Source organism: Stylophora pistillata, chromosome 8 (genome assembly GCF_964205215.1).
Source record: "Stylophora pistillata chromosome 8, jaStyPist1.2, whole genome shotgun sequence".
Lineage (NCBI taxonomy): Eukaryota > Metazoa > Cnidaria > Anthozoa > Scleractinia > Pocilloporidae > Stylophora > Stylophora pistillata.
In genome coordinates this window covers 9,292,580-9,314,699 of record NC_142526.1, presented here as the reverse complement: position 1 = coordinate 9,314,699, position 22,120 = coordinate 9,292,580, and the positions used below count along the sequence as shown (strand labels likewise).

Below are 22,120 nucleotides of genomic sequence, written 5' to 3'. Positions count from 1 at the left end.
TCAGGTTCTTTCCCAGCCAAACTTCAAACCGCCAAAGTAGTTCCAGTCTTTAAATCAGGAGATGCATCTAACCCTGGAAATTATCGACCAATCTCTTTGTTATCAATTTCTAACAGAATAATTGAAAAGCTGGTTTAAAGAAGACTTGTCACGTTTGTCAATAAACACAATATATTATTAAACAACAACAAACATATGAAACATATGTATGAACTGCGGTTATGAAACGTATATGTGCGTTTACTGCGAAGGATCGTGCACATATACGATATATTATATTCATCACAATATGGATTCCGCAGTAAGCATAGTACATGCACAACACGCTGTTCTAGAAATCCTAAATGACATTTTTACTAATTTTGATAACAATCAATTCACTTTTTGTTTATTCATTGATTTGAAAAAGGCGTTCGACACAGTTAATTGTGAAATTCTTCTCTCAAAACTTGAAAGTTATGGCTTCGAAGGTCTCGTGAATGATTTGTTTTAAGTTGTACTTAAATTGGTCGTAAACAGTGCACGACCGTCAATGGTTATATATCTGATGCTCATCAAACCCTCTTTGCTTGGAGTACCCCAAGGCTCTGTACTGGGACCCTTGCTTTTTCTCTTGTATATAAATGATATATATAAGTCTTCAAATAAACTTCAGTTTTACTTGTTCGCCGATGATACTAGTTTAATTTATGCAAACGAGGATCACAAAAAAACTTGAGTCTGAGATTAACGAAGAACTTAACAAAGTTTCCTCGTGGCTAGCTGCCAATAAATTAACCTTGAACATCGAAAAAACCAATTATATTATCTTTTGCTCACACCAAAAGACTATTCCTTTTTATCCTGGTATTACAATGGTAAATAGTAATTCAAAAACCAGTCAACTGTTACAAATGAAAGACTACATTAGGTATCTTGGTGTATTCGTTGATTCAAATCTTTCATGGAAAATTCATGTAGATTACATTTGTCAGAAAATCAGTAAAACAATCGGAAGTATCGCCAAGCTCAGACATTTTGTTCCCCGTCATGTATTTCTCACTTTATACCGCTCTTTAATCTTACCCTTTATCAGCTATGGCATTTGTGCTTGGGGTCACACTGCTGAAGCGCATCTTCATAAACTACTAGTTCTTCAGAAGAGAGCCCTTAGGCTAATGTTCTTCGCTTATCCAAGAGCTCATGCAGTTCCGTTATTCTTACAAACTAAACAGTTGCCGATATCATTCTTGTGCTTTGAGAAAATGAGCCTTTTAATGTACGACGTCCACGATAGTCTCGTTCCTGATAACATTAAGAATATGTTCACGAAGCTGGCATTTGTCCACAGTTACCAGACTAGATCTGTTACCAATGAAAGTTATTATGCTGAACAAGTTAGAACTGAAAATATGAAGAGAGCCTTTGTTGGAAATCCCAGTACAGCAACACTAGTCACTCGCGTAGTTTTTTTTTCCTATCTTTATTCTAGTCGTCACACGTTTCGTATCGCGTCGATCTTAGCCTATTCTTTCACAAACCTACAATATCGTAAAGACCACCCTTGGTTTCGCGTTGCGAGGTTACATGGCTGACGTCACTTTTCCGACACCTTCTCTATTTCTGGCACCTTGATCTGGAACAGTATTCCACTTCCAATCAAAACACTTAAAAAAAAAATCAATTTAGAAGCGCAATAAAGGAAAAACTCTTTGAAATTCTGAAAAAAAGAGGATGATTATATAAGAATTGCTGATATTAGAGTACAATTTCCAAAATTATAACTGTTTGTACTTCCAGTATACTACATTCTGCCCTCCTTTTTCATTCTGTCTACAAGCCACACGGCAAACTAGATTTCTTTTAGGATTGTTCGTCTATATATTATAATTATACATATAAATATTCATTTTATATAGAATTCTTTTCTTTTTTTTTATTCTCCTCTCTTGTGCCTACCTCAAATAGCCCTAACTACTTGCAGGCCCAAGCATTGTAATTTTCTTATTAAGCTTAAATAAATCTGTTGCTTGTTGTTGAGGCAATCGGTGGCAGCGAATGCAGAGGGATATATATATACACAAGTTAGCTAAGTTATTGGTCTTTTCCATCCTTTTTTTTTTACTTTTTAATCGAATTTTTTCCTCCTTTCATTGCCACGTTAATATTTGGAATATTAACATTCAAAATTTTGCCACCGCGAATAAAAAACAACGGTAAGTCAAATCTCTTTAGGTTGTCATTGTTATTATTGTCTTATTACACGGCTGTGTCTCACAAGGACTGGGAAATACCGAATTCACGAATTTGATTGGCTGAAATCAATATTGAAAGCGATCTAGATTTTCCCATCTAGACCGGCATCTACACCGGTCTAGAAAAAAAAGCTACAAAGAATATAAAAAATTGGCATATAAGACACAGCCATGTAATGAACATCTTATTAACCGAGCTAGGTCGGTCTGTATGGGAGAATCTTGACCTCGGTCGCTAGTACAGACCTCGCTGCATTCGGTCTGTTCTGGCGACCTCCGTCAAGATTCTCCCATACAGACCTCCCGCTCGGTTAATAAGAACTAATCCATGGGGGGTCCGTAAAGGGGGGTCTGTACAGGGGTCTGTGGACCAGGTCCGTTGGGGGTCCATGGACTGGGGGTCAGTGTTTTCGGGTTACCCAACCGAGACCTTGATTATTCCGGATATCACAAAAGTAAATCCAATAATTGTTTTATTATACATCGTTCTTGAGAAAATAACGCCAAATGCATTATCGCAGCGAACACAGTTTATTTTAAAAATTTACAACTGTGTGGTAAACAAATTTTCACTTTGGCCCTTTTTGTCATGTGGCTCGATAAGGTCGCATTTCTTCACCATGGAGAGCGAGCCGAATTAACCGCTGAACTTTGAAAGCCCTAAACGAGCGATCTTGAGGCCTCCTGGCAGAAAAAAACACTTCCAAACAAGTAATGAATTATTAATCTTTATTTGGAGCTGATTTTTTGAAGACTGACTACTAGGGATAGATTCTAGAGGCAATATATTTGAACTACATTCGTAACGGCTATATAAATGCCACAGGAACCATTACCATAGAAACCTGATTTCACAGATATTTAAGATGGTAAACCTGTGACTTGACATTGCTCCACCGGAAATCATGCATTGCGCGCGCAACCTACAGATTATTCACTAATCTGTAGGTACAGATTAGTGAATAATCTGTAGGATGCGCTGTTTCCCAGAATTAACTGTGAGCGTTTAGCCAATGAGAAGACAGATGGTGACTAGAATGTATAATAACACAAGTTGTCGCACTCTCATCCCCAGTTTCCACGGTTTACGCAAGGAACGCCTGGGACTATGACCCCCCCTTTTGGTGACCAAGAACGACTTGCATTTTAAGAGTCGGGCTTTCCTACGGAAGCCCGAGTAAAAACAAGTTCTATAAATCGTTATCAACAGGGGTGTGGTGTCATGTCACGCCATGTATACATCAGTAGTCGTGTGATAAATATTAATAATGATGATTAATAATGATTACCAAATGTGATTGAATTAATGCCTGATCACGTGTACGTTTAGATCAACAACTTGACTTTAGTAGCCTACAAGTAGCCGTACCCTCCTCTCCCCCCGCCTAAAGGAGAAACGGAGGAGAGGGAACGGTCATATGTAGACTATGATTGCATTCGATCAGAATTTTAGCTGAGCGCGAAAATAGTGAGGAAGAAACAATGCGTTGTTCATTTCATTAAGTGATGAGAATTGTCGATTGTTCACCTTCAACAAAAGGCTCTTTCACGTGCTATACAAACGCGGAAGTTTATTTTGTGTTCCAAACAATCATTTGTAGAAATGTTGTGAATTAGTTAGGTAAAGTATATCTCGCCTCAGACTAGACTATCTTCTCTAAGCTGAGCACTCCAATCGAAAAAGATTATTTTTTGTATTTCTCTATACGCTAAAATAAGCACCGTGCAATGAAACGTCTAAAATATCAGAGAATTACTTTTTTTTATTCCTGTTTCAGCCTCTTATCGCAGCCATAGTGATCGGTTCTCAATTTGCGACTTGTATTTGTAGGCTCGTTAGATTGAATCGAATTTCTCTTTGCAGTAGCATCAGTGACAAACGTTGAATTCCGAAGTTTAACCAGCCATCGGGAGTACACGAAGGCACAATTCAGTTATTTGACCCAGTATTATTTCATGGCCGGAATTTTATATATATAAGGCTTACTTTTAACTGACTGAGAATTTCAAGAGATTTATTATTTACGGCATAATCTTCTGAGCGCTCTGTTCTCGAAAATTCTTCATTACTTCCGTAAGGAGCGAGGGGCGGAGCTTTATCTGCATTCAGTGACAATGATGACAAGTCGCCGGTCAAGTGCAGCATGCTCGTGGAAGTTTGACGTCACAAATCACATGTACGTTGTTACTGAAATAAGGAATGCTATTTTAGTTCTCTATAGGTCATAAATAACCTGCGGCGGAACTCAAGGAAAATTTGGTAAGGGATGTGAATTCCAATATATAATTTCCTAATCTTTACCGATTGAAATGTCAATGATGACGTTTATATCACATCTTTGGCTGCGCCAATGACACTACATCCAGACTGCTGTCCACCTCACTATCAAATGTGAGTGACCACAAGGCAAGCGCTCCTTGTGGGTTTCAGCGAACGTTTGTAGAAAAGGTATAAAGTTGTCATCCTTTGTTGCCTGCAAATCCATTCTTTTATCCCTTAAAATGTACTCTCCTCGTTGTTATCAAGCAAGGCTATTGTTTGGAGATTGTGTGATTGCTCGTGACTCTCTTAGAACATGCGCGATGTGACTGAAACTTCTTAGTGCTTCTCATCAAAGAATCAATTTGTACAACTATGGTGAACCTTTATCAGAGAATCCTCTGCTTAAATACAGATTTGAACAGCTGAATTCATTCTTACCTGCCTATGTAGAAAGCGAAATAAAAGTGACTTGTATGCAACAAAGAAATGACGACTGAGAATTAGTTGGAGAATAGGTAGCCGTCAGAATTGAGATGCGTAATTATGCAAAAGTAGCTAAGTTGTTATTCGGTAGTTGAGTAGTTATTATGCGAACAATAGTTAAGACGATATGATCAAATCCCGGATGTAAACTTTGGGCTGTAATTATTTCCAAACCTCTACGATTGATCTTGTAGAAAATCATTTCGTGATTCGAACCTCTTAGAATCTTTGTCATGTCAACTTCCAAGGTCGCGCGAAGACGTAATGCCTTCTGATTGGGTGAAAAGCCTTGTCACATGACCGTTCGAAAGAGTTGAACTACTTAATTGGATTTCCATGAAATTATTGTTGTTTTTCATGTTGCAGCACTGAAGAGTGATTAGATGGGTGACAACTGAAGCTGAGCTACCAAAGGCAAAATAAGGTTTGTTGGAATTATTTTGATAACTGTGAATAATTTACTGATAGAAATACTTGTATGGACTATCGATACCCAAGAGCAAGTGTTCTAGGTTTTCTTCGGTGTCACAGGCGGAAGTCTTCATTGCTTTTCCCGTCTTATGTCTGGTAATGTAGTCGATCAAGTACTACATACGTATGTTAATTCGAATCGTCTATCTATCGGTTAAGCTCGACAATCAAATCAGTTTAGTTTTTCTAGTGTACGTCAAATCTGCGACACTTTACAACTGTATTTTCGAACAAGTTTACGTGTCGTTAATCTTTATGGTCTGTCGGTTCGCTCCGCACTGGCTTTTTTCTTCACGACGCATACTTGTAAAAACTCACAATCGAAAAGCTTTCACGGAATCGACAAACAAAATATATCAACAAATGTTATAATTTTTCGCTCCCATATCTTCGTGTGTGAGATACTCGATCAGTCTGCAGCGCAAAAACTCAACAAATTCCACAAATTCTCGACAAACCATCGTGGTTTTTTTGGCAGGTTGTTACTGAACGGCCATGTGAGCAACAATTGACAAACAACAAAACGAAAGGAAACACGTAAGGGTGCCAGGAGTGACATGATTTCAAGCTAAAATGACCCTAAAACTACAAAAACTACGGCACTATCTTTATTTGATTTGACAAATATAGCAAGACTCCCTTATAATTGAAGATAACGAATTAATAGGTGCTCCTGAGTTTTTGTACCGGCCCCAAATTTTGGAGGTCCACCTGATGACTGGCGGGAAAATTATGTCACACGATCAGAGACGAACGCGACCGTACTCGGCCGTACGCGGCTGAGAAGAGGCGGCGAATAGTGTTTCATTGCCAAAGGATGCCATCACTGTATCGGAAAGTTGAAAAAGTACATTTAAAGCAAATTGCTTTGCCTGAAAGATGCAAAGCAGCCAATCTTGTTCATTTTGCTTTCGCAAGTACACGACTACAACAAAATCATGGAGACATAATGGTCATAACGCACGCTCGAAATAACTCACCTAGTTGGCCGCAACACTGGAGAGACAAGTTTGCAAATGTCTGCCTGATCTTCTACCAATGCGCCGAACGTGATCATAGTGTTTTGTCTTGGACTTTACAAGCTTAAAATCAGAGTAGGTGTACAGATTAGCCGGGTTGTCTTAAGTTTCATCGTTCAAAGTGTTTTAAATCGAAATTGCCCTGTTGTAGAAAGCACGCGGAGGCATGTAAATTTATAGAATGCTTATCTTGGGTATAGTCTTTTTACTTAGATTCTATATTTATAGATATATACCTGTATGTAAAAGTGTTTCATTGCGTGTATGTAGATTCCATAGTATATGAGGATTAAGTTCCTTTTATAACCCTTTTTTCAATAATTATAGATGTATATTATTATTTCAAATATGAAGTTGTCATAAAAGGGGTTAGGGGGAACAACTAGTCTACCCTAAATTTCCTTTACACTAAGTGGATAATTTTTCATAGAAATTTGGAATTTAGGGGCGAAAAAGATTTACAATTTCAACTGAAGTTGATTTGAAAGTTTCATAGCTAATATAGAAGGTCACTTCTATGAAGAAAGCACCAAAATTAACGATAACAGCCATCGCATATTTTGATAAAAGATATGGGTAAAGTAGGATCGTGTAATTGAATATAATCTTACACTGATTGGTTGAAAAAGGGAGATTTTGGAGGTATTTGCATTGTGTAATATTCATTTTTGCATGCAAGGTAATTCCAAATTCCTCGTCAAGTGATGACTTTTCCGATAGTATTTTGAAAATCAATAACTGTTGAAGGTAACTGGCTTTGGTGAACTTGAAAAATGAGAATTGTGAGCTTCACAGCACTGCATAGTCAAAATGAGTAGCCAGACCATTAATTTTGCCATGTTAAGAGGAATTATTGGCACTTTACTACTTCCTGTTTAATAAGGACTGCTGGAAAAAGGTTATTTGAATTTCTGGACAGGGAATTTCTTGTAATTGTTGTACTGGCCTGGGGCATTTCTAGGGTTTTTTAACTTTGCTTGTTCTGTTATTCTAAATATAATTATCTTTCTTTTTAAGCCATCACTTTCTTGATACTGTTTGTTGTAAATGTATACTAACTTTTTCATTATGAATTTTGTGTACCCACAGGACATGGCACCCCCCTCTTCAAAGCCTCTTCCGAGGAAGAGGAAAGGTCCTGATGAAGAAATCACAAAGAATGTAGTTGTCTTGAAAAGTCATCAAGTTCATGAAAAGAATGGTGTGGTGTTCATGCCCAATACTACTCTTGACATGTCTGCAATAAAGAAATTGGTACCGCCCAAGAAAATAACGTTTACGAAGAGTACTTCACCAACAGACATGCAGAGAAAACTTGAGGAAATATTCCCTTTTCTTTCAGAAGCCAGCGAAAGGTATTTTTAGTTAGACTGAAATATATGAATTGTGTACTAAGAAACTTGATGAGACATTTACATAAGTGATTTATCTCCCTCCCTCTTTTCCTTCCTCCCTGATCCAACTGGCCTTTTGGGTAGGGATTCATTCCACACACTGGTTTTATAGTGTTGACTTAACTGTTACCTGGTGGAAGGCCATGGGGGAGGGGGGGGGGAGGTACCATGGTGACCTTCTCACTGATGAGGAGATTGCTTCTCTGACCTTTGTCACTATTTTAATAGTACTACTGATGAAGCATTTTTTATTAAAATAGACACGGGCAAGTGTAGATATGAAATTTCTCTGAAGCGGCTGACACATGCAAAGAAAGTTTCGTCCTGTGACAAAGACGTGGCAGCCATTACATTTCTTTGTGTGTTCAACTCAATCTCTTATGTGTGAGTGTGGTGAATGCATGAGATATTGAACTGAACACAAGATTTTAGAAATTGAACATGAAATTTTGAAGAGGAGTAACATAATTTGAGAGAACAATAAATGGCAGTATCTCTTTATTAATTGTTTTGCAAACTTTGATATGCAGATTTTACTGTGCAAAAGCAGTGGGAAGAGGATCAAAATTGGACTTTTGTGGTTGTCGTTGCATATGGAGTGGGGCAATTATCAATAAAAATATCACTGGAAACTCAGCACTTTACATCTATTGTGAGGTTTGTAATGATAAAGTTTTGCTTAATTGTGATGAGCATACTGACATAATTATTTTATACTGGATCTGCATTTAATAGTTGTTTCCCTTATAAATGTTAGGTGTAGCTATAATACTCTTTAAAGATTAATTCCTTAACATTTAAAGGTTGAATCCATTTTTTATTTTAATTAGGAAGAGAAAGTGGGAGATTCTGGCCATTACTCCTCAGACTCTGACCTGTCAGGTGCTAATTCATCTGGAAATTGCCTCGTTATTGAAGCATCCCAGGGGCATAAAAGGTTCCGGGGAGAACCTTCTTCTGCTACTGAGGGTCTTCGTGAGACATTTGTGGAAGTAGAAAGTCAGAAGTGGGATACAGTGACAAACAATAACAGAAATTATACGTTTGGTGGTCAGCTGGATGGTGTCAAGATAAATTCAACTCCATACTCAAAACAGGCGCAGGGTGTAAGAACCTGCTCAACAACACAAGTCACTGAAAAAGAAGCCAGTGTATGTGCTGTGACTGTGGAAAGGCAACAGCACCAATGGATAATGTTATCAACTTCAGATACTGAGGTATGTGTGAAGAGAGTGTAGTAAATTAATGTAGATACTGCCTGAAGTATATCTTTTGTACTTTGACTTGGACTTGGTTTTAAGTCTCCAGTTTACCCAAGAATTAGGGTTATTGTGAAATGAGAAAAAAATCTCTTAGTTAAATATTGCTTGGAGTGAAGAGCAAAATAAGGTATTATCCATGTTTTTTTTTCACCAAAAAGGTTGTCCTTGTTTGAGTTAGTTATAATATATCACACTAACTTTATTTAAAAACATGAGTCTTATGATTCCCTTTTTTTTTCTGAAACCATTCCTGATACTCATTTGAATTGTGTGCCATAAACAACAAGAAAAGGTTTTGAGATAAATTTGATTTCCATGCAAATCAAATAAGAGTCAAATACAAAATACTTTTGGAGAACACTTGTTCATCATTGATAGGAGTAGCTAATAAAATTATTACAACAACAAATCATGATATATGTTATTCACCAGCCAGGAGGTCTGTATTAATGGAGCAGGTGGAATTAGCCAATCAGGTTTGAGGATTTAGCATTTGGGACCAATGAGATGCTTGAGAGAAAAAATTGACTTTTGTATTAACAAGTTTTAGATCTCAGAGTTCATTATTCGTTGTGAGGTTTGGTGACCTTTTGGTTGGTGGGCTGGACTCCAGATCGAGTGGCCCGGTTTGAGCCCTGGCTGGGAACATTGTGTTGTGTTCTTGGGCAAGACACTTTACTCTCACAGTGCCTCTCTTCACCTAGTTGTTTAGGTACTGGCAAATTTAATGCTGGGGGGTAACCCTGCGATGGACTCATCCGGGGGGGAGTAGAAATATTCCTAGTCACTTCATCCTACAGAAACTGGAGTTAAGCATTGGCCTGATGGGCCACTTGGCTTGTAAACAGACTTTACCTTAATTCATTAAAGAAGATTAAGCAAGAAGGAGGTGTATTCTAGTATCTAGGATATGAATTTTCAATTTTTTTTCTAGGAAGAGCAAATACAAGTCTCCGACCAGTTCTCCACAGACCCAGAAGAGTCAGGAGCACATATTACACTTCCACCAGTGTGTTCTAACACCAGTGATTTAACAAAAATGGTTCCAATAACATTGCCACTAGCACTGCAGCCAACCCTTCCAAAAGGTTGATAAATTGTGTAATTTTACTAGTACAATATTTCAATGTCTGCCAACTCTCACTCATTATGCTTCTTGCTTATTCACCCCATAAAAATATCAGTTGTCTTATCATCTTATAAGTGTAGTTGATAATGACCATAAAACTGAAAAGTATGTCAGGTATAAACAGGGAAACACTGTTGAAAACAGTAGTAAATATAGATAATCTCTTTGAGTTTTGAGAAACACATGAATGCATATGAAGTGCATTTACAGCTTTTAAGAAGAACATTTAGACCAGGAACTAAATGATTGAAAAATTAACAAAATGCATTAGTCAAGAAAATTCAGCACTTGTAGGAAAAAATTATATTTTGTAACGTATAACTTAATATTGATTCTTTTTTCTTTGTGTGTGTATGTAGGTGATTTAATGGAGGGGAAGCAGATGATTTCTTCCACCGTTTTATCTCAATTGAAGAGTTTAGATATTTCTGGTAAAGATAAAGAGTTCCAGAATTCACATGAACAGGTTCACACAGAGACATTCCCAGCAAAAGGGAATCTGAGTGGTCAACTCCTAGGGCAGCCTAGCTATTTAAAAACTCAAGTTTCTGCAAAAGAAGCCAGTGTATCAGCTGTGGCTAAAGACAATCAGCAACATACACCTGTAACAGTAGGAGCTTCTGATGATAAGGTAATCATTTACACCAAAGAGGAATTATAGGTGGTTTGCAGCCAATCTCTAGAGACACAGGTAACAATGGTGAAAGGAACAAATGCTGGTGGACAAACAGAAGGAGCTAATGAGATATCTATTGTTTACGTCCAACAACATGGTGGCAATGATGTAACGTGCAAACCACCTATAGTTCAATTTATTCAGCTGTGGTGTTAAATCCCTGCAAAAGTTTTATTTTTTTTAGCATTCAAGTTTTATTTTCAATTTTCAACTTTTAATTGCAACATTCAATTTTTATTTTCAATGTTCAAGTTTTACTCTTCAATCAAAATTCAAGTCTTCACTGGAACATTAAATTCCTCACTCAAAGTTCGTTTCTTTGCTTTAGCCTTCTAAATGATTCGCTGACAACATAAAACTTTTGAATTCAAAGGTCAAGTTTTTATTTGAACTTGATATGCCAATGACTCTACAACTTCTTAATTCAAAGCTCAAATTTCAATTTGAACTCGCCAACAACATACAACTTTTGAATTCAAAGATAGAATTTTAATTTGACCTTCACACATGACTGACTAACAGTGAAATGGAATTTGAATCATGAAAAGGTATACATAACTTTGATGGCTGTTGCTAATTTCTCTTTATATGAATGTAACATTCTCCTGTTATTTTGCTTGATTCCCTGGCTGACACAATTCTTAATGAAAACTCTTCAGAAGTATGCATTAATTAATTGACACACAGTTGTTTTGTGGTCACAAAAACATCATTAAAATAGTAATGTCGTAATAAATAGCTTTAGGGCTTTGGAAAAACTATAAGTTCATGCCAAAGATGAAATAATTTATTTGAATTACTGAGAGTGGAAGAATTTTTAGGAAATAGTCATACATGCCCAGTCCAGAATGTTCAAAATGGGAAAATGAAGATGTGGTTTGAATTTGGGATTTTCTGCCAATAAAAAAGATAAGAATTTGTTGATAGGTTTTGAGGATAAACATGTAGTAGAGTGCATGTGCGTAATGCATGTTTTGACAGCACCTTGAATGACATCTGTCTGTGAAAGGTCACAAATGCTACAAAGGTCTGTATTTATTTACTTAGGTTCACCATTTTTTACGAGAAAATATGCATGTGTTTGATCAAAATCTGCTCAAAATTTGGGGTGTCTTATAACCAAGTATGTTCTTGCAACAAAATCTTAAGATCACAATTTTAGTAGAACTCACAGTTACAAAAATGTGAGAAGAACACTAATTGTTGGTCATTAATGTTTTTAGATCTGGTGGTTCTAAAAAGAACTAGGGTGGCTCTGAAAAGAGCCAGTGTGGTAGTTCTGAAAGAACCATTTCTTATACGGCCTCCGTCAAATGACCACGAAACTAATCCCACATTAGCAGGGCTTTTTGGTCTGAGATGTAGTGAAGATTGCGTGTCACTGTATAATCCCATCCTTTATTCCTATGAATTAAAAAGGAATACTTCTTTTAGAATACTGATCAACTTCAAAAGATCAACAACAAAAGCAAACATTCACTGTGAAAGCAAACAAAGGGAAATTTGCATACATTCTCAACAGTACATGCTCGGTAACATGATATCCATGACTACAAAACAATCGTTCGAATGACGTTTCAAATTCCTTTAATCATGTTGGTGTCGCTCGCTCGAAGAGTTCCTTCTCTGAATAAACAATGTGGAGATAACACTTACCCTTTTCATCTATCCAGCCTTTTTTGTGCACTGAAACTTACATTCTCTGTGGCTTGTTGATATTCAGCTGTTGAACTAGGAGTTTTCTGCCATTTGCTTTCACCACCAAAGCAACTGTGAAACTTTTTCAGATCCATCACAACTTTTGTTAACTCTCAACCTCTTGGTACATCTTATAACTGACTATTATTACAAAACTTTCCATTTGGGAACTTGGCTTGACTAAGTTGCCAAGTTTGGAGTGCATCTTATAACTGAGTGCGTCTTATAGCTGAATAAATATGGTATGTATTGTGGGGCCCTGTTACTACCATTACTGGTGAGCTAGGTAGATTTGGTCATAATGCAAAATGATTGTTGGATAAAAAAGATTAGGTAAGTAGTCTTAGTAACTTGTTTGGTGCAAAAGAGCCTGTCCCTGATGGGCTCCATTCACGTGTTTTATGTGCTGGCTGTGATGCCTGTTATGTCAGTGAAACCTGCCACCATTTTTCCACACGTGTCAGAGACCACTTAGTCAAAGATAGGGCCTCTCACATGTTCAGACATCTGAAAGATTCTCCACATTGTCGCACTTATAATGTTCAGCAGATAACTTCCCTATTGTAGATCATGCCTCTACCATGCAGCTGTCACCTTTAGATAAAAGAGGCTATTCACGTTCAGATAGAACAACCATCCCTGCAACAATTACACCATGCAAATCTAAACTATCCTTTTAATTCTTGCACTTTCATGCTTAACCTCCTTTCTTGTTGTCACTATTTATCGTAATTAGCATTGTTCTACTTACTACTTACTATTTAATTCAATTTCCGATGCTTTGTACAGTAACTAACTGAAGATGACAGAAGTCTCTGTCAAAACGTTTTACAGACTTAAAAATTTTTTGTCGCTTTCTTTAAAAGTAGGTAAAGAACATTTAAAAAATCTTTTGTGTCGGAGAAACCATGCATGTCCAATGTACCCTTTAATTTTTCTGAATACAGATCGTTGAACTGTTAGCTTCTTTTGAGGATGAAATTCACAGTGGATTGATTTCCCCACAGGGTGGGGCAAATTCTCCAGGTAAGTCAGTGTGAACTAATGTTGCATAGCAAATATGATTCTCACGCCTATTCAGTCCTTCCATCAACATCCACTTTTCGGTCGGTCGATCGACTGTCGGCCGATCATCAGCCAACTGTTGGTCAGCCGACAGTTGGCCGACAGACAGCCAACAATTGGCAGGCAGTTTTTGTTATGTCGCAGACTAAAGTGTTGGCCAACAGATGGCCAACAGTCAGCTGTCTGTTGGTAGCCTGTTGGTGACCTATCGGCAATGTGTTGGTAAGTCATGTGCTGAAATGATTGCAAACACTTATTTATTGCTTCAGTAATATAGTAATAATAATAGTATTAAATGTTATTTAACCAGGGTGACCTCTTTAGCATAATATGCTGATATCAGTAAGGGCCCTGCAACCATGGTTATGCTGCAAAAAAAACCTAAATACGGTCACCAACTGTAAGAGTAATTAAAAGCTTTTGATTTATAGAATTTTAAAATACGAGTTTTAAAAATCATGACCGAGTTAAGATCCTTCAGTCCATTAGAAACATCATCAAAAAGTTTCGATCCATTAAAGTAAAAAGATTCCCTTGCAGTCTCAGTTCTCACCTTGGGAAGGATTAAGTTCTTGACCCACCTCCCCTCGTGTTGTGGATAGTTCTAAAAACCTTAAAATAATCTTTAAAAAACATTGGAGGGGATCCCTTTAAGCATTTGAAAGTTAAATTAAGCATATGTATGTCACGCCTCATAGACAACAATTTCGAAATGGGAATACTCAATTGCACTCAGAGATAGTTAGTATGGCTATTGCCTACCTTGCTTGTGATGGCATTTCTAGAATAGCACCTGCAGGCTCATGAACTGGGAAAAAAAACTGATATTTACTTTCTAGCTCTAGATTCAATGAATGTTGGAAGCATCGAAGAGTGGCTGAAGCAATATGATTATGAGGTTTCCATTAATCCTACAGAGAGTCCTTTGCAGGTAAAAAATACCTTATGCCAATAGAATGGTGCCCCTCTTCATTTGTATCTTATCGTTGATCTCCAAATTGAAAATAATTGTAGAAACATGCACTGTATTGAAACACTAACAATAAAGGAAGATCATCATCATCTCTTGTGGTAGTCACGGCTGATTGTAATTTGCAAAATGAAACAAAAAACAACATGAAAATCTGTAATTTGTTAAGTAGAAAAATTAATTGATTTCTATCTCAAAAGTTACAGATTTCTCTTTTCCAAATCATTAACAGTTTTTCATTTTACAAATTATCGAAAAGATTTCTATTTTGCAAATCATTAACAGATTTCTATTTTGCTAATCATTAAGAGATTTCTATCTCACAAATTACAGCTATCTTTTTCCCAAATTATTCACCAATTTCTATTTTGCAAATCATTAGGAAAATTCTATTTTGCAAATCATAAACACATTTATTTCAATAATCATTAACAGATTTCTTTTTCACAGAGAACAGATTTTTATCTTGTAAATCACAGATTTCTATTCTGCAAATCATTCCAGATTCCTATTTCGCAAATCATGAACAGATTTCTATCTTGCAAATTACAGATTTCTATTTGGCAAATCATTGACAGATTTCTACTTTGCAAATTACAGATTTCAGTTTTGTTTTGATTTGTTTGGCAAATTACTGCTAGCCTTAATTACCTCTTGTGTTTCTGTATTAAATCTTACCTTCAATGCTTTCAGCTCTATCTTTTTTTTTTTAAGTACACATAGTTTGTGAACTCTTTTTTAATATTTCCTAGTGCATTTCTTTTAGGTGTATGTTATCAGAGCTCAAGATAAAGGATAAATTAAAGATTGCATTTCAATTTCAGCAGTTAATTTGTTGTTGGTCTTTCATGTGTTAAAGTTCAGCTTTGAATAAGGTGGGAGTAAAAATTTGTTGACACTGAATTTTCCCCCAAAATCTACAGGGAGGAGGCCCCTGCATTTTCACCTTCAAACCTGAGCTACCATCAGGTGTTAACGTGAAAGCTACCTTTGGTAATTTAGAACCAAATATACTGGAAAAGACAAGTCTTGGCTACATTTGTAAAATTCCAGGTTTGTAATAGTTATTAATTGCATGGTGCACCAACTAGAGAAATGTTTTGAAATAAACTGTTTCCTATAATGAAAATTCAATATAGGCAACATTGACATTAGATATTAATTGATTTATTTTCAGCTATCTTTGTTTTATTACTTTTTATTGTTTTTGTATTGTTTTTTTATAAAAAAAATAACAATATATTAGCATGTAGAGTTGTATGTTGCTCACACTAATCAGATCACTGCCCTTGGGAATGTACCTCACACCAATTGGGTTGCCCCATTAGGTTATGTATCTCACACCAATCCAATTACTGCATTGCGGCATGTTTGAACCAATCAGAGTATCAGGGTACTGTCCCTTGTGTCAAACATGTCATGGAATTTGGGTGTCGCAATGGAATCAACCCAACATTGAAGCACGCTAAGAACAATATCAACAAGGAATTGTGAGCCAATCTCTCCAGTGAAATAATTCATTTCCATTGTGTGGACATCGTGGCTATGATCTGTCAGGGTTACAAATGTCAGCAGGGAATTTTTTACCATTAAAAAGTAAAGTGTGGTTTGTGTATCACTCCCTCACCAACAAAGTTTGTATCTGTTATTTGATCTCGTCATGCCTTAGGGATGGGGGAGAGAGCAAGTTGCATGATATTAAGACTAAACAGTGACTGTGGAGGAAACTACAGTGGGCATGGCACCAATGCAGTATATTTCTGGTTAAATTGGTACAAACAAAAGTGAGAACATACTGCAAAGGACTTGTGTCTGAGTTTATTCCATATAAATTGGAAGGTTTTTACTATCTATCGAACTGTGTTTTTGTTAGAAGCTTTGAAAGGCAATATGCTCTTTTTCCTTACAAACTTGTAATTAAGTATCAGTTACTCAGTGAGTCCCATCTCAGCCCACCTATCCAAACAAATTACTCCTGCATGTTTACACTTATCTGTAATCACTCTAAGAGCATTAATTGTGTACTTAAAGCACTGTTGTGTTGGTGAAATTAGCTGCTTCTTAAAATTATAAACTTTCTCCTGTAGCTGGTGGTAACTGAAGTTAAAAAATAGCATACAATTGTATGCTACAGGGGGACAGGGGGACAGGGGGGGAGTACACGAGAACAGAGGGTGGGAGAGGGTGGTAAGCGAGATCTATCTGAGGACAGGAAGCAAGAGCAGAAAGTAAAAAGGTACTCATTTGCTGTTAGATATTGCTCATCATCCAACCTTTTTTGTTCCTTAAATTATCATATTAGCTGCAGCCTGGATTAAATCTTCCTACTGGAAAAAAAAAAGGAGATAGTGAATGGCTGTCCTCTAAACTTACCAGTTATGGTAATTTCTCTTCAATGGTAATAATATAATTACATACTTTATTACACGACTCGGGCAGTCAGAGGGCCAATAACTAAAATCAACCAATCAAAATGCTCTATTGCCGGTCCAATATTCTCTAAGTATTGGACCAGGCACTGTCCCGAATGGTCCCGAATGATACCACATTTGTGTCCCTTTGAACTTCAGTCGTATAATAAATCTTTTATTAACCAAGCTTGCTCGGGACCATACTGGAAGAATATCGACCCTCGGTCTTTATTGTACGGACCTCGCTGCGCTCGGTCCGTACTGTCAAGACCTCGGGCCGATATTCTCCCAGTACGGCCCTCGCGCTTGGTTAATAAGATATATTTATTATCAGGACAAATATCAATGTTTTGTGGAGGTATTTCAATGTTGTTTTTACCATTTATCCTTAGCTTCACCTGAAATGACACCAAATGTCATTTCAGTCTTGCTCATTTCAACAACCACTGGCAAAATTCTGGCAGAGACCTTTATAGAGTACTGTGAAGTGGAGAAGGGAGGGATTTGGCAGACTATCCAGAGAATTACATCTGACCCAAATTTACAAAGGATATTACTCACTCAGTTGCTACTGTACATGCAAAGTAATTTTGGTGGAAAGCCTGGAACTTGTGGTAGTGGAAAAAGGGGAGATGGAAGTAGTGATGGTGGACCCAGTGGAGGTGGGGCCAGTGGAGGTGGTGCCTATGGAGGAGGAAGCAGTGGAGAAGGGCCCAGGGGAAGTGGAGCCAGTGGGGATGGGACTGGTGGAACTGGAGTAAGTGGATGTGGAAGCAATGGATGTGGAGCATTTGGAAGTGGAGCTACTAGATGTCAATACAGTAGAGGTGATACTCCAACTTTTAATACTCTTTGTTTACTTTTTTGTATTAGAAACCAGATTCCTAGTTACCAGTTGGTTAGTTACACCAGACGACAAACTTAGAAAAAGTAGCAGTCAGCTTCTTGTTGACTTTTTATATGCTCCAGTTTGAGTGCTACATAGTGAACTTCAACTAAGTAAGGGGTGAAGAGAAATGGAAGAGGGACATAATCAGTTGAACACCTTTTTTACAATCATAATGAATAGTATCTGCTGAGGTCAGATGTAATGTGATTATTACCGCTACCTTGTTTTTTTGTCGCCCATTTATGATAAATGATATCAGACAGAGATGGTAAAAATTAATTAAGGCAAAGAATAAAGTTGAATCGTGACAATTTTACTTGCTAGGATTGTAAAACAGAAAGATATATCATCTTAGAGTGGTTACATTTATGCTAAGTTAAACTTGAATTAATGTTAATTTTTTTTAGTTTTAATCTCATATTTGAAAGGCAGTCTGCACTGATGCTCATGTTTCATTTTGAGATTCAGGTGCCTCACAACCAGGCTCAGATGCAGTGTGGGAGTTGTGTGAACTTATACAAAAGTGCAGTGTCTGTATCTGGAGGCAGAACCCATTTACCACTCATAATAAAGGTAATTACATCAAAGAGCCAAGGCGAAGCAAGTATGAAGTTGGCATCAGTATCATAAAACCTAGTTATTAAGAGGCTTAATCTGTTTGGAGTGACTTAACACCGATCCTGGTTCTTCAAAGTAAATGACTTAGAAGATTTCCTTGAACACAGATACTGCATTTAACTGTACAATTACTTGGTACAATTGGAGGTAAGACACACACACTGTCCTACTTGCACTGAAATCAGGAAGCTGAACCAATCATGTTTGAGAATTTTGGTATCAATTTTTAACAGTAAGAAATTAAAGTCATCTGCACTTGTCTTGTTTTGAGAGTTTAAATTATGTGTTCCTCGATGTTGAATATATATAGCTGACTTCCCTTCATTTTCTATTCCATATATTTGCGACCTGTGGTTATAAATTTCAAAATTGTTATGTAAGGCAAATGGGTGAAGTAAATTTATTGTTAGCTTTTAGTATTCTTTGATGAATTGTTGGATAAGTCTTTCTCAGTCATAAATTTTCATGTGAAGTGTTCCTTCTCATAGCATGTACTGAAGATGAGGAGGATTTAGAAGATGATCAACTGCTGATGATTCATCAGCCAAGCGATGAAAACTATTTTGCTGACACTGAGGATTACTCAAGTGTTTCATCTGAAAGTGATAGTGCCTTGTCTGATTCAGAAAACTGGGATGAATCTTTAAGTGGTGAGATATTTGTTTTTAATATTGTTTTTTTATATTTCAATAAATTTGCTCTCCCTGAGCATACCATAACTATGACAGTGAGACCATGTATTATATGAGCCATAAACTATAAGTAGATTATAGTGCACAAATAACATAATGATGTTTCGTATTCACCAAAAAGATGATGAATATTGACTGTTGATGTCATTTAAGCCAAAGATGTAGGGAGAGAATAAAAATCTGGTGTTAAGATATACAGTACTATGGGTTTAATTTAAGTTTGTTTTACAAAGTGTCAACGTCAGCAGCAAATAACTAAGAACTAAAAGAACCTACAAAGGGACAATGTTAATGTCTGCTAGATGGAAAACCAATGATGTTCAAAATACACCAAAAAGAGCATGCCAAAATGCATCAGTAGCAGCTTGACTGCTACGTACCCGTTAGTAGCACTGCATCAGGTCATTCAATCTCTTAGTGTGATGAACATTCAGTTTATAGCTAGAGGGTACTGTAAATATAGAATCTAAATTGTTTGAAGGACAATCCAAATTTCTTTTTCTGTGAATAAATAGTTCATGGTGATGCCTGGATTCTTATTTCTCTGTAAATAGGTAGAACTTGGCACTGCAATATTGAATTTGTTTTAAATATTTTTCAAAGCTGGTTTTCAATGAAAGAAATGTTTTCCTCTTCATTACATAATGTTATGCTGTGTTTTAGCACTCCAGTTCAACTTCAGTGTCTTTTTCCAAATTTTATGTGAGTTTTGTCTAGGCACTACCCAGAGTAGGATAAGTAATTTAATGTCAGTTGTGATTATAAATGTTGTTTTGATAACACTGTCTCGTAATTTATTGTTAAGTGGGGTGACATTTATTTTTATGTTCTTTATCTAGATTCTTCACTTTCATTCCCCTGGGTGAATAGTAGATCAAGAAAATCTCAAAAAGCCATTGCAAAAACAGAATCAACAGAACATTTTTACAAAGCTGTTAACAGTGAACTGAATGTGAGCCATGAAATCCTAACAGCATTGACAGAGGGCTTGAATAGTGAGATTAGCATTGGTGAAGATGAAAGCCATTGTCTTGAATGGAACACACATTTATCAGGGTCAAAAAAGACTGAAGAAAATGATGAGAAAGATGACCATAATGAAAAGCTGGATTCAAGTCAGGAGTGTGCACTCTGCTATGAAGCAAGTACCTCACATACTCTGTTAGCATCACAGGATAACACCCTAATGCTTTGTATTGATGTTCCTGCTCTTAATGTAGAGAATGAAGAAAGTCAGTACCAAGATGATGAACTTTTTGAGACACTTCACACAGAAAATGCTAAACCTCAACAGTTACAATCAATTCTTTCTGTAACTTCAAATCAGCAATCAACAACACACACTGGACCAGTTACTCAAAAAGCAGCTCGATCTCCCTTAAGCAACCCTTTGTGGATTGGTATAGGAGACAGCAAATTAAACATGGCCTCCCCACAGTGCAGTGACGAAGAAATACACTCAGGTCATGAATGGAAAGAATCGGGTAAATATTCTGACGGATGCAAATGAGAATACAACTTTTTTTTTTAACTCCCCTTGCATGTTGAAAGAATAATTTGTTCACGGATAAAAAAATTCTCTGTTTTTATGAATTTCCATTGTAGGCCTTAAACCCCTCAAATTTTAGATATTCATATAAAGATTCAGTTACACAGAAAAGGAAGAATGGCATGGGACTACAGTTTATGACTTGGAATTATGTGTTCATAATCAGTTTTATATTTAGGTCAAATTGATACCTTTTTGGTGTCATTAGTAGAGGTTTGGTTTCAAATTCTGTTTTGATTTAACAGAAACCATAATTAATATCTGAAGAAATACTGGTAGTAAGAGCTGTGGCATTTAATCAAAGAAATACAGTAGTTGAGACAAGTAGTGTATTTTTGATCAGTTCACTTTCAAACCTATGTTTTCCATGTTTGTCCTCCCAAAACAATTCATTCCATTCCTTAAGCCATCCCCAAATTTCTCAGAAAGTTTGATTTAGGACCAGGTTTTTTCTAAAGCAGGACAATTTCAAGAACCTGTTCCATTATTAAAACCAACTCAGAATCTGTACAATATCATTGAGAAGGAAACTAATGTAGGCTTTTATATTCCACTGTCAACTATGGAAGGTTTGGCTAGTTGGTTTGATCTTTGTGAGAATGAAGATGCTGAAAAGAATGAACCTTCAAGATGGGAAATGTCATCTATGGAACCAAATAAGACTGATGGAGGTGTGGAGAAAGATGTCTTTGACTCAGAGCAGGATTTAAGCCAGGAACAGAGGTTCTTTTCTGAGAAAGGGAACTTAGATATTCACTTATCATCACCAGATGATACCTCTGTTCAGAGTCTTGGTCCTGAAGTGGAGAATAAAGAGAGCCAGGTGTGTTTGTTATGTAGAGTTTTGTTAAAGTTTGGAAGTTAGATCCTTGAAGGCATATAACGATTCATTATTTTTGTAAACCTTAGATAAATCATTGAAATTAATATACCTTTGCATGGTCATAATCCTTGATACTGATTCAGAACTTATTTCAAAACATTCAAGTATTTTTTTTTTGTAATATGGCCATCTTAAAAAAACAGTTCCTGAACACTCAAATTAAAGTTCATAGAAATGGCAGCCACATTCACCTTGCAAGTTTTCATCTCATGCAACTCTTGAATAAAAATTAAATGAAGCCCATCTTTCTTACTCTATTTACACACTTAGTGTTTACTGCATTACTAATCTAAGCAGTTTTCAGTGACACAAAATAATATGAACTTAGTTTGTTCAAAATATATGAACTTCATATATTCATCGTATCTGATTTATCATCACGGGTTTATTACGAATCAACTTAACGGCCTGCTC

General features: G+C 36.6%; 1 protein-coding gene and 1 long non-coding RNA gene across 2 annotated transcripts in view; one reads left to right on the top strand and one right to left on the bottom strand.

Moving 5' to 3' along the window:
• Window positions 1-784: 784 nt before the first annotated feature.
• On the bottom strand, window positions 785-7,561 carry LOC148724841 (uncharacterized). Its single transcript, XR_015991059.1, has 2 exons — window positions 6,432-7,561; window positions 785-1,646 (listed from the first exon to the last, which is right to left on the bottom strand). It is a non-coding gene; the product is annotated as an uncharacterized LOC148724841 (long non-coding RNA).
• Window position 7,562: 1 nt separating this feature from the next.
• Window positions 7,563-22,120, top strand: part of LOC111345789 (uncharacterized) — a 51,802-nt gene continuing 37,244 nt past the window's right edge. The window contains exons 1-13 of the mRNA XM_088731385.1: window positions 7,563-7,825; window positions 8,395-8,521; window positions 8,695-9,081; window positions 10,061-10,214; window positions 10,615-10,886; window positions 13,577-13,655; window positions 14,534-14,625; window positions 15,588-15,717; window positions 17,468-17,902; window positions 18,433-18,537; window positions 19,071-19,232; window positions 20,114-20,758; window positions 21,393-21,646. Of these exons, the coding sequence (XP_088587511.1) occupies window positions 7,563-7,825; window positions 8,395-8,521; window positions 8,695-9,081; window positions 10,061-10,214; window positions 10,615-10,886; window positions 13,577-13,655; window positions 14,534-14,625; window positions 15,588-15,717; window positions 17,468-17,902; window positions 18,433-18,537; window positions 19,071-19,232; window positions 20,114-20,758; window positions 21,393-21,646 (3,105 nt within the window). The remainder of the gene's footprint in view (window positions 7,826-8,394; window positions 8,522-8,694; window positions 9,082-10,060; window positions 10,215-10,614; window positions 10,887-13,576; window positions 13,656-14,533; window positions 14,626-15,587; window positions 15,718-17,467; window positions 17,903-18,432; window positions 18,538-19,070; window positions 19,233-20,113; window positions 20,759-21,392; window positions 21,647-22,120) is intronic.